The 17,039-nt window shown below is 36.7% G+C and overlaps 2 protein-coding genes across 2 annotated transcripts; both read left to right on the plus strand.

The window, feature by feature from the left end:
* The first annotated feature begins 3,037 nt into the window (after positions 1-3,037).
* On the plus strand, positions 3,038-5,730 carry LOC307161427 (uncharacterized protein). Its single transcript, XM_079876120.1, has 5 exons — positions 3,038-3,254; positions 3,793-3,876; positions 4,012-4,134; positions 4,220-4,272; positions 4,898-5,730. Exons 1-5 carry the CDS (start codon positions 3,131-3,133, stop codon positions 5,036-5,038), a joined length of 525 nt encoding a protein of 174 aa, XP_079732246.1. The 5' UTR covers positions 3,038-3,130; the 3' UTR covers positions 5,039-5,730.
* A 7,464-nt stretch (positions 5,731-13,194) lies between these two features.
* On the plus strand, positions 13,195-15,159 carry LOC307161428 (uncharacterized protein). The gene is made up of 4 exons (XM_079876121.1): positions 13,195-13,389; positions 13,525-13,647; positions 13,730-13,782; positions 14,323-15,159. The coding sequence occupies exons 1-4, from the start codon at positions 13,326-13,328 to the stop codon at positions 14,461-14,463; spliced, it is 381 nt and encodes a 126-aa protein (XP_079732247.1). The 5' UTR covers positions 13,195-13,325; the 3' UTR covers positions 14,464-15,159.
* The last annotated feature ends 1,880 nt before the right edge of the window (positions 15,160-17,039 follow it).

Consider the following 17,039-nt stretch of genomic DNA (forward strand, 5'->3'; position numbering starts at 1 on the left):
AGCAGCCCCTCACGGACGACTGCTGGCAACACAAAACAAAAAACAAAACATCAACTAAAATCAGGCCTGTCCTCTCTCGCTCTTCACTGTCGTCGCTCCTCCTTTATGCCTCCGCTCCTCCGTGAGAGATGCGAGACCGGTGCGTCTCACAGGTGTGGCTCATCATAATCACGCCACCGGCCTCGCGCCGTCCTCCCACGGCCCTCGACCTCGTCCTGCTCGCCACAGTCTTGTTGTTAGACAGAGGTGAATTAATCAGGCTTCAGTATTTTGGAGAAAGAGACTTTCCCCATAGCGTCAGCTACTGCGCAATGTCTCAGGGAACCAAGGTTATGTAAGTAACCAAAACGTTTTTTACTGTATATTTGATCAAATATAGTAAATGCTGCTTTGGGGAGCATAAAAGGTTTATTAAAAAATCTTACTGACCCTAAACTTTTGAATGGTATTTAACAAGATTTATTAAGACGTTGATGTTTTAAGCATAGACCTTGATAAATATATTATATTTTATTTCTTATTTTATAACCTTTTCTGTGGTGTGTGACTTAGGAGAGATGTTATATTTTTTATTCGATTTGTTTTTAATAATAAAGTAATTGTCTAAGTCTAGACTGTTGAGGAGAGTCATGAAATGGTTTTGGTATGTTTGTGAAGCTGAAATTGTGAAAGTGTAAATAAATGCCATTTAAATGACATACTCTCTGCATTCACTACTTTCTGTTTACCAGCACTTCTTTGTTCACATAATTACAGGTACTTACAGAGAGAGAGAGAGAAAAAAAACAGAAAAAAAAAAAAAAAAAAAAAATCATGGTTCAATCCAAAAGAGAAGTTTTACAATAATGCAGTGCATTGTTGTGTCCTGTTGTTATTAGATCATGATTTGAAGACTGACACATAAATGGTACGAAACCATTAAGGAGAGGTTTTGCAACTGGTTTGGTTCATTAAAGGAGATCAGCAATGGTGCTTCTGTACCTTTTAGTTTTTCTTTGTCATATTGTGTCATTGTCTTATATGTCCTCAGCAGTGACACAATTGATTTGCTCTTCAGAAAGTGTTAGCGTTTGGGCCAGCTACGATGGTAAGATCTTTTTGTTTTTCAATGATTTACTTATTTACTCAGTTTGATCTACCTCAGATCCTTAGCTACCAGCAAAAGATAAGTGATAATTATTAAAAATTCAATGGATGTTTTTTTAAATAGATTTTTTCCCCCAAAACGTTTCTTTCGATTTTTAATTTCAATTTACGTATTAATTACTGTTTATTTTTCAAATTATGTTTATGAATCATGAGTTCATGAATCATCTCATGTGGGATTTGAATCTCTTTTCGTGATTCTGTTTGATGTCATTGTTATGTAATTTCAAACAGCCAATGCTTTCTTAAATCAGGGCCATTGTATTACCTGTCAGTGACTGCGTCCCCCTGCTCTATAGGAATGACCTCATACAATATAACATATACAGTAATTCCAAGTAAGTTGAAAAGATGAAAGATGAATGCTTATATTGGTTATATTATGCATATAATAATGTTTACTTTATGGAACTGTCCTTCACAATTCAAAACGTATCCTGTTTAATATTTATAATAATAAGTACACTTAATAATAATAAAAACAATTATTATTAATCATTATATTTAAAAAAAAATTATTAATCATTTATTTGCTTTGTTTTGTCCTTCAGTGTTCACAACCACACGTATGGGGTTTCATGCTCTTATTTACTACAAAAGTCAGCTGTGGTTGGATCACATGCAGCCAGATATTATTTGTGAAGATTTAAAAATATGTGACATCATCAAAGGAGGTACTGCATATTAGACTGTTTTACTACATCCCTTACAGTACCTAGTGTTTCAGCAGTGCATTAATCTCACTAATGAGACCACATTCTTGTTTTAGAAACACTTCATGAAACAATTCCAATTTATGTGAGGACATTTTATCCCCCTGAGGTGAGCAATCAACAGTAATGCTTTATCTTTTCCAATACAAATGACTTTTATGATTGGGATGTATAAAAATATATAGCAAAATTATATAATAATATATGTCATATAACAAATTTTCACCACAGGAAAAAAAAAATTTCGGTCTAGGTTTCAACACTAACAATTTACTCTTTCCAAAATAAACAATGTGTGTATTTATGATCAAGTCGAGATAAAAAAAAAAAATATATATATATATATATTATGTATTTTGTCTTCTAGGGTGAATTTCAGGTTTATGTGAATGTGACATTTGTTGATGACCTTGAAAACATGCAAACAGTCCATTTCAATATCACTGGGCAGGTGAAAAATCATGATGTTATGAGCAAAAGTTTTCAACAGATGGGAGGGATGTAGGACAAGCTAAATATGGTATGCTGTTTCTTTTTCTCCTTTTTTGGAGCAGATATTTCATTCTGTGTTTTCTGATAGGATCAAGTGATTGTCAGTGGTTAATTCATATTCATAAATCATTAAAGCAAAGCCATCTCAAAGTATTGATAATGTTTTAATGGCATTTTGATGGCAGTAAAATTGACATGGGCTTTGACCAGACTTGTAAAAACACATTATACATGGTCGATGGTTCTAATGACTTTGTGTTTGATATAAAACAACATAATGACATTTATAAACTTTTTTTTCCCTATAGGTGAGAAGTTTTGACAAGTCCAGCAGTTTGATGCCACACTTCCTCACGTGACCAGCAAGGAGAAAGGAAATACCAATTTGTTGTTTCAGTGGACTATTTTAATACATTAAATATTTGCAGAAATTGTATGTCATCATGTTTGTGATGCTGAAGTATAAAACTGAATAAAGTCATGCACATACGGTACTACATTGTTTCGTGATTTCATCTCATGTACAAACTTCCTTTTTTCAACAGTTCCCTGTTCACAAAAAAAAAAAAACAAAAAAAAAACACTGGCACTTAACAAAACACCTGTGGTGGGTTTCAAACCAAATGTGTTTTACAAAAGTACACTATAGTGCATTGTTAAAAGCAAGAACTTTTTTTACAGAATAGTTGTTCTGTTTAATCCCAGCCTCTAAACTTGTACATAACCATTCTGACCATGAGAGTTTTGGCCACTGGTGTTGTTCATGAAGGATAGCAGATATGGTGCTTTTGTGCCCTTCAACTTTTCTTTGTTTTATTGCATTATCTTGTGTGTCATCTGTGATTGCAGAGAGAAGATTATTATGCTCCTCAGAACATCTTACTATCTGGTACACATTTGATGGTAGGTGGAATATCAAATATTTGTAAAAAATCACACATTCTCTCACACACACGCACATACAGTATGTACATATCAAAAGTACAGTAAAAACAGTAATATTGTGACATATTATTATAATTTAAAATAAATGTATTCCTGTGATGACAAAGCTGAATTTACATTTAATCTTCAGTTTTACGTGATCCTTCAGAAATCATTCTAATGTGCTGATTTAGTGCTCAAGAAAGCTTTCTTATTATTATCAGTGCTGAAAACAATGCTGCTTAATATTTTTGTGGAAACCATGATAGATTTATTCTTTGATGAATAGAAAGTTCAAAATAAATATAAATATTTTGTAACATTCTAAATGTCTTTAATGTCACTTATGGTCAATTTAATGTGTCCTGTCTTAAAAAAAAAAAAAAAAAAAAATTACTGACCCCAAAGTTTTGACAGTTTAGTTTAAAAATATAATTGGAAACCTACATATTATTAATCCACAAAATATATATATATATTTCAACATTCAGTATTTGAGAATACTCTCTTTCATCAGGACCGTTGTATTACCTGTCAATGACTGCTTCTCCCTGCTCTCTTGGAGTGAATTTGTTCTCTATAACTTATACAGTAATCCCAAGTAAGTTTATGAAAGATTTATGATGATTATATTACATAATATGGAACAGCCCCTGTTTAATTTAATTAATTAAATTGATATAGCTTAACTAACTTTGATGTGAGCTGATGACATTTGACTGGTTTTGTGTTTCAGTGTTCACAATCAGCCGTGTTGGTTATTATGGCAGTGCTTATTACAAAGGTCAGCTGTGGTTGAATCACGAGCAGCCAGATGTTCCTTGTGAGGATTTCAAAATATGTTACATCATCAAAGGAGGTACAACATGTTAGAATGTTTACTGTATTACCTTGCACTGTAGTGATGCAGCTGGGATATCAATGAGATTGCTTCTTTGTTTCAGAAACACTTCATGAAACCTTTCCATTGTACATAAAAAAGTTTCATGGCCCTGAGGTGAGCAGTCAATTATTAATGCTTTATCTGCTCCAATTTAAATGTGATGTATTATTTTAATTTGATTCCTCAGAAATGAAGTGTATTAAAATATGTGACCATGGACGACAAAACCAGTCACATGATGGGTAAATTTTATGAGATTCAGATTTATACATAATCTGAAAGCTGAATAAATAAGCTTTGCATTGACGTATGGTTTGTTATGATAGTACAATATTAAGCCGAGATACAACTATTTGAAAATCTGGAATCTGAGGGTGTAAAAAAAATCGAAACATTGAGAAAATGGCCTTTAAAGTTGTCCATTTATGTTCGCGATTGTGCTGCATTCACTCACAAAAATAAATGTTTGATATATTTACGGTAGGACATTTACAAAATTTCTTTATGGAACATGATCTTTACTTAATATCCTAATGATTTTTGGCATAAAAGAAAAATCTATAATTTTGACCCATACAATGTATTGTTGGCTATTGCCACAAATATACCCGTGCGACTTATGACTGGTTTTGTGATCCAGGGTCACATAAACACTATATTAATATAAAATAATAATAATACAAAATAGAAATACGATTAAAAGCTATAATTAAACAGATTGCCGTATTTTACTTTCCAGGGAGAGTATCAGATTTATCTGACTGTAAACGTTGTTGATGACCTTGGAAACAAAGTGGCATTACAATTCAATGTCTCTATAGAAGCAAAAAATGATGGGAATAAGAATAATTATTTTGTCCCACAGATGGGAGGACAATAGGGAAAAATACATGGAGTATACAGCTTCATCTTCTTCTCTTTTTTTCTTCTTTTTTTTTTTGAAGTAGATGTCATTATTTATTCTGCATTTTCAGTTTTGTTTTCTGAGCAGAAGTCAGTGGTTAATGCATATGAGCGTCACTGTAATGATTGCTCTGGAGTTCTTAGTCATTCTAGTAAATTAATAAAAAAAATGGCATGCACACTGTTTTGATACCAGGTATCTAAATAACATTTAGATTCTGCCAAATAGGAAAGACTGCACCCCTTCAGCCCGCACAGCAGTCTGTCAATTAGGAACTTGATTCTCCTTCCTGAATGGCGCAATTTCAGCTGCTGAGTATTATCATTCATTCAGAATCGCCGTCCTGTTTGAAGTTTAGACAGACTGAAATAAAGGAGGTTAAAATAAGAGCCCTGGACAGCTTCATTCACAGTGTCTGCCAGCAACCAAGAGTTGCTCTTACTCATTTCTTCTAAATATGTGATTTGTGAGACATTACCTTATGGCACTTGATCACAGAAACACGAGTCACCATATAATATATTAAGTTAAAAGTTATGGTTATGTTAATGAATGTAAATGGGAATAATCTGTTAGTGTATCTTTTTGAAAGTGTTTCTGTGTGTATTGATTGATTGTCCACTATTCTAAAACAAACATTCCATAATAATAAAGTACTTTAATAATTATAAAAGCATATACTAGTGTATATATGTACTGTGTGTGTGTGTGTGTGTGTGTGTGTGTGTGTGTGTGTGTGTGTGTGTGTGTGTGTGTGTCTGTCTGTCTGTCTTAAACCCTGTGTTATGGGGACAAGGGTGGCAGTATCCAAAATTCTTGTCCTTGTGGGGAATTTTTTTTGGTAAATTATATATATAACATGTGACGCTCGACCACAAAACCAGTCACATGGGTAAAAATGTTTTGTAAATAAAGCCGAATAAATAAGCTTTCCATCGATGTATGGTTTGAGAACAATTTTTGCCTGAGATACAACTATTTGAAAATCTGGAATCTGAGGGTGTAAAAAATCGAAACATTGAGAAAATCGCCTTTAAAGTTGTCCATTTATGTTCACGATTGTGCTGCATTCACTCACAAAAATAAATGTTTGATATATTTACAGTAGAAAATTTACTAAATATCTTCATGGAACATGATCTTTACTTAATATAATGATTTTTGGCATAAAAGAAAAATGTATAATTTTGACACATTTGCCACAATTATACTCGTGCTAATTGTGACTGGTTTTGTGATCCAGGGTCACATATATAAATTATAAAATTAGTATTATTGCATATTATTATTACAACTTAACATCCAAGAAAATTGACTGTTTTCTATGTTAATATATTGTAAAATGTAATTTATTCCTGTGATGGCAAAGCTGAATTTTCAGCATCATTACTTCAGTCTTCAGTGTCACATGATCCTTCAGAAAACATTCTATGATTTTTGTGCTCAAGAATAATTTCTTATTATTATCGAAGTTAAAAATAATAATGCATACAATAATACATTTTTCAGGATTCTATCTGTAATGACTTTAATGTCATCTTTTTTGTAATTTAATTTGCCCTTGCTGAATCAAAATATTCTGTCAAAAAGGTTATTTTAGTAGAGAGAGAGAGAGAGAGAGAGAGAGAGGAGCATAAAAGGTTTATTTAAAAATCTTACTGACCCTAAACTTTTGAATAGTATTTAACCAAATGTATTAAGACAGTTAATGTTTTAAGCATAAACCTTGATAAATATATTATATTTTATTTCTTACACTCTCAGAAAAAAAGGTACAAAAGCTGTCACTGTGACAGTACCCTTCAAAAGGGTTCTAATATGTACCATTTAGGTACCAATATGTACCTTTGAGGGACTAAAATGCACTTTTTAGGTACAAAGGTGTACCTTTTGAAAAGGTACCACCACAGCGACAGCTTTTGTACCTTTTTTTCTGAGAGTGTATTTTATAACCTTTTCTGTGGTGTGTGACTTAGGAGAGATGTTTTCTATTCGTTTTTTTTTTAAATAATAAAGTAATTGTCTAAGTCTGGACTGTTGAGGAGAGTCATGAAATGGTTTTAGTATGTTTGTGAAGCTGAAACTGTGAAAGTGTATAAATGCCATTTAAATGACATACTCTCTGCATTCACTACTTTCTGTTTACCAGCACTTCTTTGTTCACATAATTACAGGTACTTACAGAGAGAGAGAGAAAAAAAACAGAAAAAAATAAAATAAAAATAAAATCATGGTTCAATCCAAAAGAGAAGTTTTACAATAATGCAGTGCATTGTTGTGTCCTGTTGTTATTAGATCATTAAAGGAGATCAGCAATGGTGCTTCTGTACCTTTTAGTTTTTCTTTTTCATATTGTGTCATTGTCTTATATGTCCTCAGCAGTGACACAATTGATTTGCTCTTCAGAAAGTGTTAGCGTTTGGGCCAGCTACGATGGTAAGATCTTTTTGTTTTTCAATGATTTACTTATTTACTCAGTTTGATCTACCTCAGATCCTTAGCTACCAGCAAAAGATAAGTGATAATTATTAAAAATTCAATGGATGTTTTTTTTAAATAGATTTTTCCCCCCAAAACGTTTCTTTCGATTTTTAATTTCAATTTACGTATTAATTACTGTTTATTTTTCAAATGATGTTTATGAATCATGAGTTCATGAATCACCTCATGTGGGATTTGAATCTCTTTTCATGATTCTGTTTGATGTCATTATGTTATTTAAAACAGCCAATGCTCTCTTAAACCAGGGCCATTGTATTACCTGTGAGTGACTGCGTCCCCCTGCTCTATAGGAATGACCTCATACAATATAACATATACAGTAATTCCAAGTAAGTTGAAAAAATGAAAGATGAATGATTATATTAGTTATATTATGCATATAATAATGTTTACTTTATGGAACTGCCCTTCACAATTCAAAACTTATTATAAATATTAAACAGGATAAGTAAACTTAATAATAATAAAAATATATATATTATTAATCATTATTATCAATAATTATATATATTTGATTTTTTTTATTAATCATTTATTTGCTTTGTTTTGTCCTTCAGTGTTCACAACCACACGTATGGGGTTTCATGCTCTTATTTACTACAAAAGTCAGCTGTGGTTGGATCACATGCAGCCAGATATTATTTGTGAAGATTTAAAAATATGTGACATCATCAAAGGAGGTACTGCATATTAGACTGTTTTACTACATCCCTTACAGTACCTAGTGTTTCAGCAGTGCATTAATCTCACTAATGAGACCACATTCTTGTTTTAGAAACACTTCATGAAACAATTCCAATTTATGTGAGGACATTTTATCCCCCTGAGGTGAGCAATCAACAGTAATGCCAATACAAATGACTTTTGGGATGTATAAAAATATATAGCAAAATTATATAATAATATATGTCATATAACAAATTTTCACCACAGGAAACTTTTTTTCCGGTCTAGGTTTCAACACTAACAATTTACTCTTTCCAAAATAAACAATGTGTTATATATTTATGATCAAGTCGAGATAAAAAATATATATATAAATTTTATGTATTTTGCCTTCTAGGGTGAATTTCAGGTTTATGTGAATGTGACATTTGTTGATGACCTTGAAAACATGCAAACAGTCCATTTCAATATCACTGGGCAGGTGAAAAATCATGATGTTATTGTCACGAAATGCTCCGAGACATGAAAGTTAGATCCAAACGCAGCTTTAATAAAGGGGCAATCCAGACACGTAATCCAATATACAAGCAATAGGTCAAAACACAGGTAGGCCGTCCAAACAAACAAACAAACAAACCAGGCAGGGGTCAGAGGCAAAAGAGTAATCCACGGAACAGGCAAGAAATCCAAATACCAAGAGACATGAAACCAGGGAAAACGCTCGGAAATGCAGTGCAACAACATACAAAACTTTGCAGTGAGTGATGGGGTGAACCAGGCTACAGTATATGGGGTGAACTAAACAAGATAATGAGTTACAGGTGAATGTGATGATGAGTGCTGATGAGTCCAGGCAGAGAATGATGGGAGATGTAGTCTGTGAGTGAACATGAAAGTCTGGTGTGGAGTGCCCTCAAAGGAGCGGCTTCCAGACGCTCTAAAATAGTCCAGGAGGGAGGTGGAGCGGAGGCGGACCTGGAGACTGCGGCAAGATGGGAGTCCAGGGCGGAGCAGGCAGTGCAGGCGACCAGGGCGGCGACCAGGGCGGAGCAGGCAGTGCAGGCGACCAGGGCGGAGACGACCCTTCAGGAGGCCAGGGCGGAGACGACCCTTCAGGAGGCCAGGGCGGAGACGACCCTTCAGGAGGCCAGGGCGGAGACGACCCTTCAGGAGGCCAGGGCGGAGACGACCCTTCAGGAGGCCAGGGAGGAGACGACCCTTCAGGAGGCCAGGGCGGAGACGACCCTTCAGGAGGCCAGGGAGGAGACGACCCTTCAGGAGGCCAGGGAGGAGACGACCCTGCAGGCGGCCATGGCACAGGGACAGACACCGGCTCAGGGACAGACACCGTGGCAGCGGCTATCTCTGCTGAGGGCTCAGGTTCAGGCGTGTCGGCGGCCATCTCTGCTGAGGGCTCAGGCGATGTGGCAGCGGCCATCTCGTCCGGAGACACTGGCTCGGCGGCGACCATCTTGTCCGGAGATACTGGCTCGGCGGAGACCATCTTTTCCTGAGACACTGGCTCGGCGGGCGTGACGTGAACAGTCTCTGGATCGGCAGACGTGACGTGAACAGTCTCTGGATCGGCAGAAGTGACGTGAACAGTCTCTGGATCGGCAGAAGTGACGTGAACAGTCTCTGGATCGGCAGAAGTGACGTGAACAGTCTCTGGCTCGGCAGACGTGACGTGAACAGTCTCTGGCTCGGCAGAAGTGACGTGAACAGTCTCTGGATCGGCAGAAGTGACGTGAACAGTCTCTGGCTCGGCAGACGTGACGTGAACAGTCTCTGGATCGGCAGACGTGACGTGAACAGTCTCTGGATCGGCAGAAGTGACGTGAACAGTCTCTGGCTCGGCAGAAGTGACGTGAACAGTCTCTGGATCGGCAGAAGTGACGTGAACAGTCTCTGGATCGGCAGACGTGACGTGAACAGTCTCTGGCTCGGCAGACGTGACGTGAACAGTCTCTGGATCGGCAGACGTGACGTGAACAGTCTCTGGCTCGGCAGAAGTGACGTGAACAGTCTCTGGCTCGGCAGAAGTGACGTGAACAGTCTCTGGATCGGCAGAAGTGACGTGAACAGTCTCTGGATCGGCAGAAGTGACGTGAACAGTCTCTGGCTCGGCAGAAGTGACGTGAACAGTCTCTGGATCGGCAGAAGTGACGTGAACAGTCTCTGGCTCGGCAGACGTGACGTGAACAGTCTCTGGCTCGGCAGACGTGACGTGAACAGTCTCTGGATCGGCAGACGTGACGTGAACAGTCTCTGGATCGGCAGAAGTGACGTGAACAGTCTCTGGCTCGGCAGAAGTGACGTGAACAGTCTCTGGATCGGCAGAAGTGACGTGAACAGTCTCTGGATCGGCAGAAGTGACGTGAACAGTCTCTGGATCGGCAGACGTGACGTGAACAGTCTCTGGATCGGCAGACGTGACGTGAACAGTCTCTGGCTCGGCAGGACTGACGTGAATCTCTGGCTCGGCAGGGCTGACGTGAAGAAGCTCAGACTCGGCAGGGCTGACGTGAAGAGATTCAGGAACGGTGGCTATCTTAGGATATGGCCCTGGAACGGTGGTCGCGGCAAGACGAGACCCTGGGACGGTGGTCTCGGCAGAATGAGACTCTGTTCGGGCGGCCCTCTTGGCAATACATGCTGACATCAGCGGTGGATCTGTCACATTGGAAATAAGTGGCAGGCTTTATGGTTAGCGTGACGTGAAGATTCTCAGGCTGGGCAGGCGTGACGTGAAGATCAGGCTGAGGGGATACTGCTGGTTCACGGAGCTCCTTCTCCTCTACCACGCCCACAGTAAACGATGAGCCGCTCAACAAAAGGGCCAGGTCCATATAGTGCTCTAAAGTTCCGTGAGGATCATGCAAGGGCATGAATGAACTGAGCGGTTCAGATAGTCCTCCCCGAAAAAAGATCATAAGGCATTGTTCATCCATACCGGTCAAGCGAGCCAGCTCCAAAAAGTTCATGACGTATTCCTCTATGGGCCGGTCTCCCTGACGGAGACGAATAATCTGTGCTCCTGGATTCATGGTTGGTCGTCGCTGCTGGATCTTGGTTTGGCGAAGTTTTCTGTCACGAAATGCTCCGAGACATGAAAGTTAGATCCAAACGCAGCTTTAATAAAGGGGCAATCCAGACACGTAATCCAATATACAAGCAATAGGTCAAAACACAGGTAGGCCGTCCAAACAAACAAACTAACAAAACAGGCAGGGGTCAGAGGCAAAAGAGTAATCCACGGAACAGGCAAGAAATCCAAAAACCAAGAGACATGAAACCAGGGAAAATGCTCGGAAATGCAGTGCAACAACATACAAAACTTCACAGTGATTGATGGGGTGAACCAGGCTACAGTATATGGGGAGAACTAAACAAGATAACGAGTTACAGGTGAATGTGATAATGAGTGCTGATGAGTCCAGGCAGAGAATGATGGGAGATGTAGTCTGTGAGTGAACATGAAAGTCTGGTGTGGAGTGCCCTCTGGTGGCTCTCATGGGCACTCCAGCTGGTGACCGTTACAGTTATGAGCAAAAGTTTTCAACAGATGGGAGGGATGTAGGACAAGCTAAATATGGTATGCTGTTTATTTTTCTCCTTTTTTTGAGCAGATATTCCATTCTGTGTTTTCTGATAAGATCAAGTGATTGTCAGTGGTTAATTCATATTCATAAATCATTAAAGCAAAGCCATCTCAAAGTATTGATAATGTTTTAATGGCATTTTGATGGCAGTAAAATTGACATGGGCTTTGACCAGACTTGTAAAAACACATTATACATGGTCGATGGTTCTAATGACTTTGTGTTTGATATAAAACAACATAATGACATTTATAAACTTTTTTTTCCCTATAGGTGAGAAGTTTTGACAAGTCCAGCAGTTTGATGCCACACTTCCTCACGTGAACAGCAAGGAGAAAGGAAATACCAATTTGTTGTTTCAGTGGACTATTTTAATACATTAAATATTTGCAGAAATTGTATGTCATCATGTTTGTGATGCTGAAGTATAAAACTGAATAAAGTCATGCACAGACGGTACCCACTACATTGTTTCGTGATTTCATCTCATGTACAAACTTCCTTTTTTCAACAGTTCCCTGTTCACAACAAAAAACACTGGCACTTAACAAAATACCTGTGGTGGGTTTCAAACCAAATGTGTTTTACAAAAGTACACTACAGTGCATTGTTAAAAGCAAGAACTTTTTTTACAGAATAGTTGTTCTGTTTAATCCCAGCCTCTAAACTTGTACATAACCATTCTGACCATGAGAGTTTTGGCCACTGGTGTTGTTCATGAAGGATAGCAGATATGGTGCTTTTGTGCCCTTCAACTTTTCTTTGTTTTATTGCATTATCTTGTGTGTCATCTGTGATTGCAGAGAGAAGATTATTATGTTCCTCAGAACATCTTACTATCTGGTACACATTTGATGGTAGGTGGAATATCAAATATTTGTAAAAATCACACATTCTCTCACACACACGCACATACAGTATGTACATATCAAAAGTACAGTAAAAACAGTAATATTGTGACATATTATTACAATTTAAAATAACTGTTTTCTATTTTAGTATATTTTAACATGAAATGTATTCCTGTGATGACAAAGCTGAATTTTCATTTAATCTTCAGTTTTACGTGATCCTTCAGAAATCATTCTAATGTGCTGATTTAGTGCTCAAGAAAGCTTTCTTATTATTATCAGTGCTGAAAACAATGCTGCTTAATATTTTTGTGGAAACCATGATAGATTTATTCTTTGATGAATAGAAAGTTCAAAATAAATATAAATATTTTGTAACATTCTAAATGTCTTTAATGTCACTTATGGTCAATTTAATGTGTCCTGTCTAAATAAAATAAAAATAAAAATAAAAATCAGATTTTAAAAAAGTTTAAAAAAATTACTGACCCCGAAGTTTCGACAGTTTAGTTTAAAAATATAATTGGAAACCTACATATTATTAATCCACAATATATATATATATATATTTCAACATTCTGTATTTGAGATGTCTTTTCATTAAAACTCTCTCTTTCATCAGGACCGTTGTATTACTTCTCAATGACTGCTTCTCCCTGCTCTCTTGGAGTGAATTTGTTCCCTATAACTTATACAGTAATCCCAAGTAAGTTTATGAAAGATTTATGATGATTATATTACATAATATGGAACAGCCCCTGTTTAATTTAATTAATTAAATTGATATAGCTTAACTAACTTTGATGTGAGCTGATGACATTTGACTGGTTTTGTGTTTCAGTGTTCACAATCAACCGTATTGGTTATCATGGCAGTGTTTATTACAAAGGTCAGCTGTGGTTTGTTCACGAGCAGCCAGATGTTCCTTGTGAGGATATCAAAATATGTTACATCATCAAAGGAGGTACAACATGTTAGAATGTTTACTGTATTATCTTGCACTGTGATGAAGCTGGGATATCAATGAGATTGCTTCCTTGTTCCAGAAACACTTCATGAAACCGTTCCTTTTTACCTGAAAAGCTTTCATGGCCCTGAGGTGAGCAATCAATATAATGCTTTATCCGCTCCAATTTAAATGTGATGTATTATTTTAATTTGATTCCTCAGAAATGAAGTATATTAAAATATGTGACCATGGACGACAAAACCAGTCACATGGGTAAATTTTATGAGATTGAGATTTATACATAATCTGAAATCTGAATAAATAAGATTTGCATTGATGTATGGTTTGTTATGATAGGACAATATTAAGCCGAGATACAACTATTTGAAAATCTGGAATCTTAGGGTGTAAAAAAAAATCGAAACATTGAGAAAATCACCTTTAAAGTTGTCCATTTATGTTCGCGATTGTGCTGCATTCACTCACAAAAATAAATGTTTTATATATTTACGGTAGAAAATTTTGACCCATACAATGTATTGTTGGCTATTGCCACAAATAGACCCGTGCGACTTGTGACTGGTTTTGTGATCCAGGGTCACATATATTAATATAAATAATAATAATAATACAAAATAGAAATACGATTAAAAGCTATAATTAAACAGATTGCCGTATTTTACTTTCCAGGGAGAGTATCAGATTTATCTGACTGTAAACGTTGTTGATGACCTTGGAAACAAAGTGGCATTACAATTCAATGTCTCTATAGAAACAAAAAATGATGGGAATAAGAATTATTTTTTTGTCCCGCAGCTGGAAGGACTATAGGGCAAAATACATGTATACAGCTTCTTCTTCTTCTTCTCTTTTTTTCCTTCTTTCTTTTTGAAGTAGATGTCATTATTTAGCCTATTCTGCATTTTCAGTTTTGTTTTCTGAGCAGAAGTCAGTGGTTAATGCATATGAGCGTCACTGTAATGATTGCTCTGGAGTTCTTAGTCATTCTAGTAAATTAATTTTAAAAAAATGGCATGCACACTGTTTTGATAGGTATCTAAATAACATTTAGATTCTGCCAAATTGGAAAGACTGCACCCCTTCAGCCCGCACAGCAGTCTGTCAATTAGGAACTTGATTCTCCTTCCTGAATGGCGCATTATCAGCTGCTGAGTATTATCATTCATTCAGAATCGCCGTCCTGTTTGAAGTTTAGACAGACTGAAATAAAGGAGGTTAAAATAAGAGCCCTGGGCAGCTTCATTCACAGTGTCTGCCAGCAACCAAGAGTTGCTCTTACTCATTTCTTCTAAATATGTGATTTGTGAGACATTACCTTATGGCACTTGATCACAGAAACACGAGTCACCATATAATATATTAAGTTAAAAGTTATGGTTATGTTAATGAATGTAAATGGGAATAATTTGTTATTGTATCTTTTTGAAAGTGTTTCTGTGTGTATTGATTGATTGTCCACTATTCTAAAACAAACATTCCATAATAATAAAGTACTTTAATAATTGTAAAAGCATATAGTGTATATATGTACTGTGTGTGTGTGTGTGTGTGTGTGTGTGTGTGTGTGTGTGTGTGTGTGTCTGTCTGTCTGTCTGTCTGTCTGTCTTAAACCCTATGGCACTGGCAGTATCCAAAATCCTTGTCCTTGTGGGGACATTTTTTTGGTAAATTATATATATAACATGTGACCCTGGACCACAAAACCAGTCACATGGGTAAACATTTTTTTTTAGGATAGAACAATTTTTGCCTGAGATACAACTATTTGAAAATCTGGAATCTGAGGGTGTAAAAAATCGAAACATTGAGTAAATCGCCTTTAAAGTTGTCCATTTATGTTCACGATTGTGCTGCATTCACTCACAAAAATAAATGTTTGATATATTTACAGTAGAAAATTTACTAAATATCTTCATGGAACATGATCTTTACTTAATATAATGATTTTTGGCATAAAAGAAAAATGTATAATTTTGACCCATTTGCCACAATTATACTCGTGCTACTTGTGACTGGTTTTGTGATCCAGGGTCACATATATAAATTATAAAATTAGTTTTATTGCATATTATTATTACAACTTAACAACTAAGAAAATTTACTGTTTTCTATTAATATATTGTAAAATGTAATTTATTCCTGTTTGGCAAAGCTGAATTTTCAGCATCATTACTTCAGTCTTCAGTGTCACATGATCCTTCAGAAATCATTCTATGATTTTTGTGCTCAAGAATAATTTCTTATTATTATCAAAGTTAATAATAATAATGCAATAATACATTTTTCAGGATTCTATCCGTAATGACTTTAATGTCATCTTTTTTTGTAATTTAATTTGTCCTTGCTGAATCAAAATATTCTGTCAAAAAGGTTTTTTTAGTAGAGAGAGAGAGAGAGAGAGAGAGAGCTGAGAGAGAATTGCAGCCTTATATTCCTCATATGACAAAAGACAAGTGAAATCACCACATAGCAGACAGATGCTGTATTTGTCAGTGTAATATATACAGTATGTGTGCTGGAAACACTCTTGTCAAGAGGGTTGGGTGTGAGGTGGCATACTCACAGTGGGAGTGTGGGTGTTGCAGGCCTGACAAGAGAGAGCAGGTGTCTCAGGACGGGCTGACCTCACAGCTTTGACCCTTGGGACCTATCAATCTAGATCTAATGGCAGGGAGGGGGCAAGGAGGGTTAAGAGTACAGGGTTAATCAGGGAACTCCACTTTGTCCACTGTATGTTTCAAAAGGGAAGTTGAGGTGCAAAAATGTTTTCATTTGTTACATGTACTAGCCTACATGTCATTTTGAACTAAGGAATGATCATCGTCTGTGCCCTCGAGCGTTTGTGATAGGACTTTAAGTTAATTACTTTAATAATTTAATAACTTTTTTTTGGGGGGGGGGAAACATGTTGGAGCATATATAAATCTAAAACAATTTGCTTCTTGTTAGAAGACCACTGAAAAAAATCCACTCCATTCATAAATGGCTCTTTACCGCAAGCCTTTTCTTTAGAAGTGATGACCTGTGAAATATGAGCCGGTGTATGTAGCTTGAGATGGTTGAGGTTTCTCACTGTCTCCCATTCACATGCCACAAATGTTTAACCTTGGCAATTCCCACCAAAATATTCCTCAAACTACACAGGTTCTAAGTTTGTCTCAACCATTTGTGCGAGAGAACTTTTTTAAAAACGATGCAAACAATGACACGACCTAGGCTACTGAAGTTGGAGGAAATACCAACACGGCTGACTCTGATGTCATGTGACTACGTGACATACAGTACCTCTGTGTGATCCTCTTCCTGTTCGTGCGTCAGCGGGAGGTTTTTGAGGTAAAATGTCACGTGAGATTAGGCGCTAATGGCTGTGGCTGATGAGCAACAGA

The sequence above is a fragment of the Squalius cephalus genome (assembly GCF_949319135.1).
Source record: "Squalius cephalus genome assembly, chromosome: 7".
Taxonomy (NCBI): Eukaryota; Metazoa; Chordata; class Actinopteri; order Cypriniformes; family Leuciscidae; genus Squalius; species Squalius cephalus.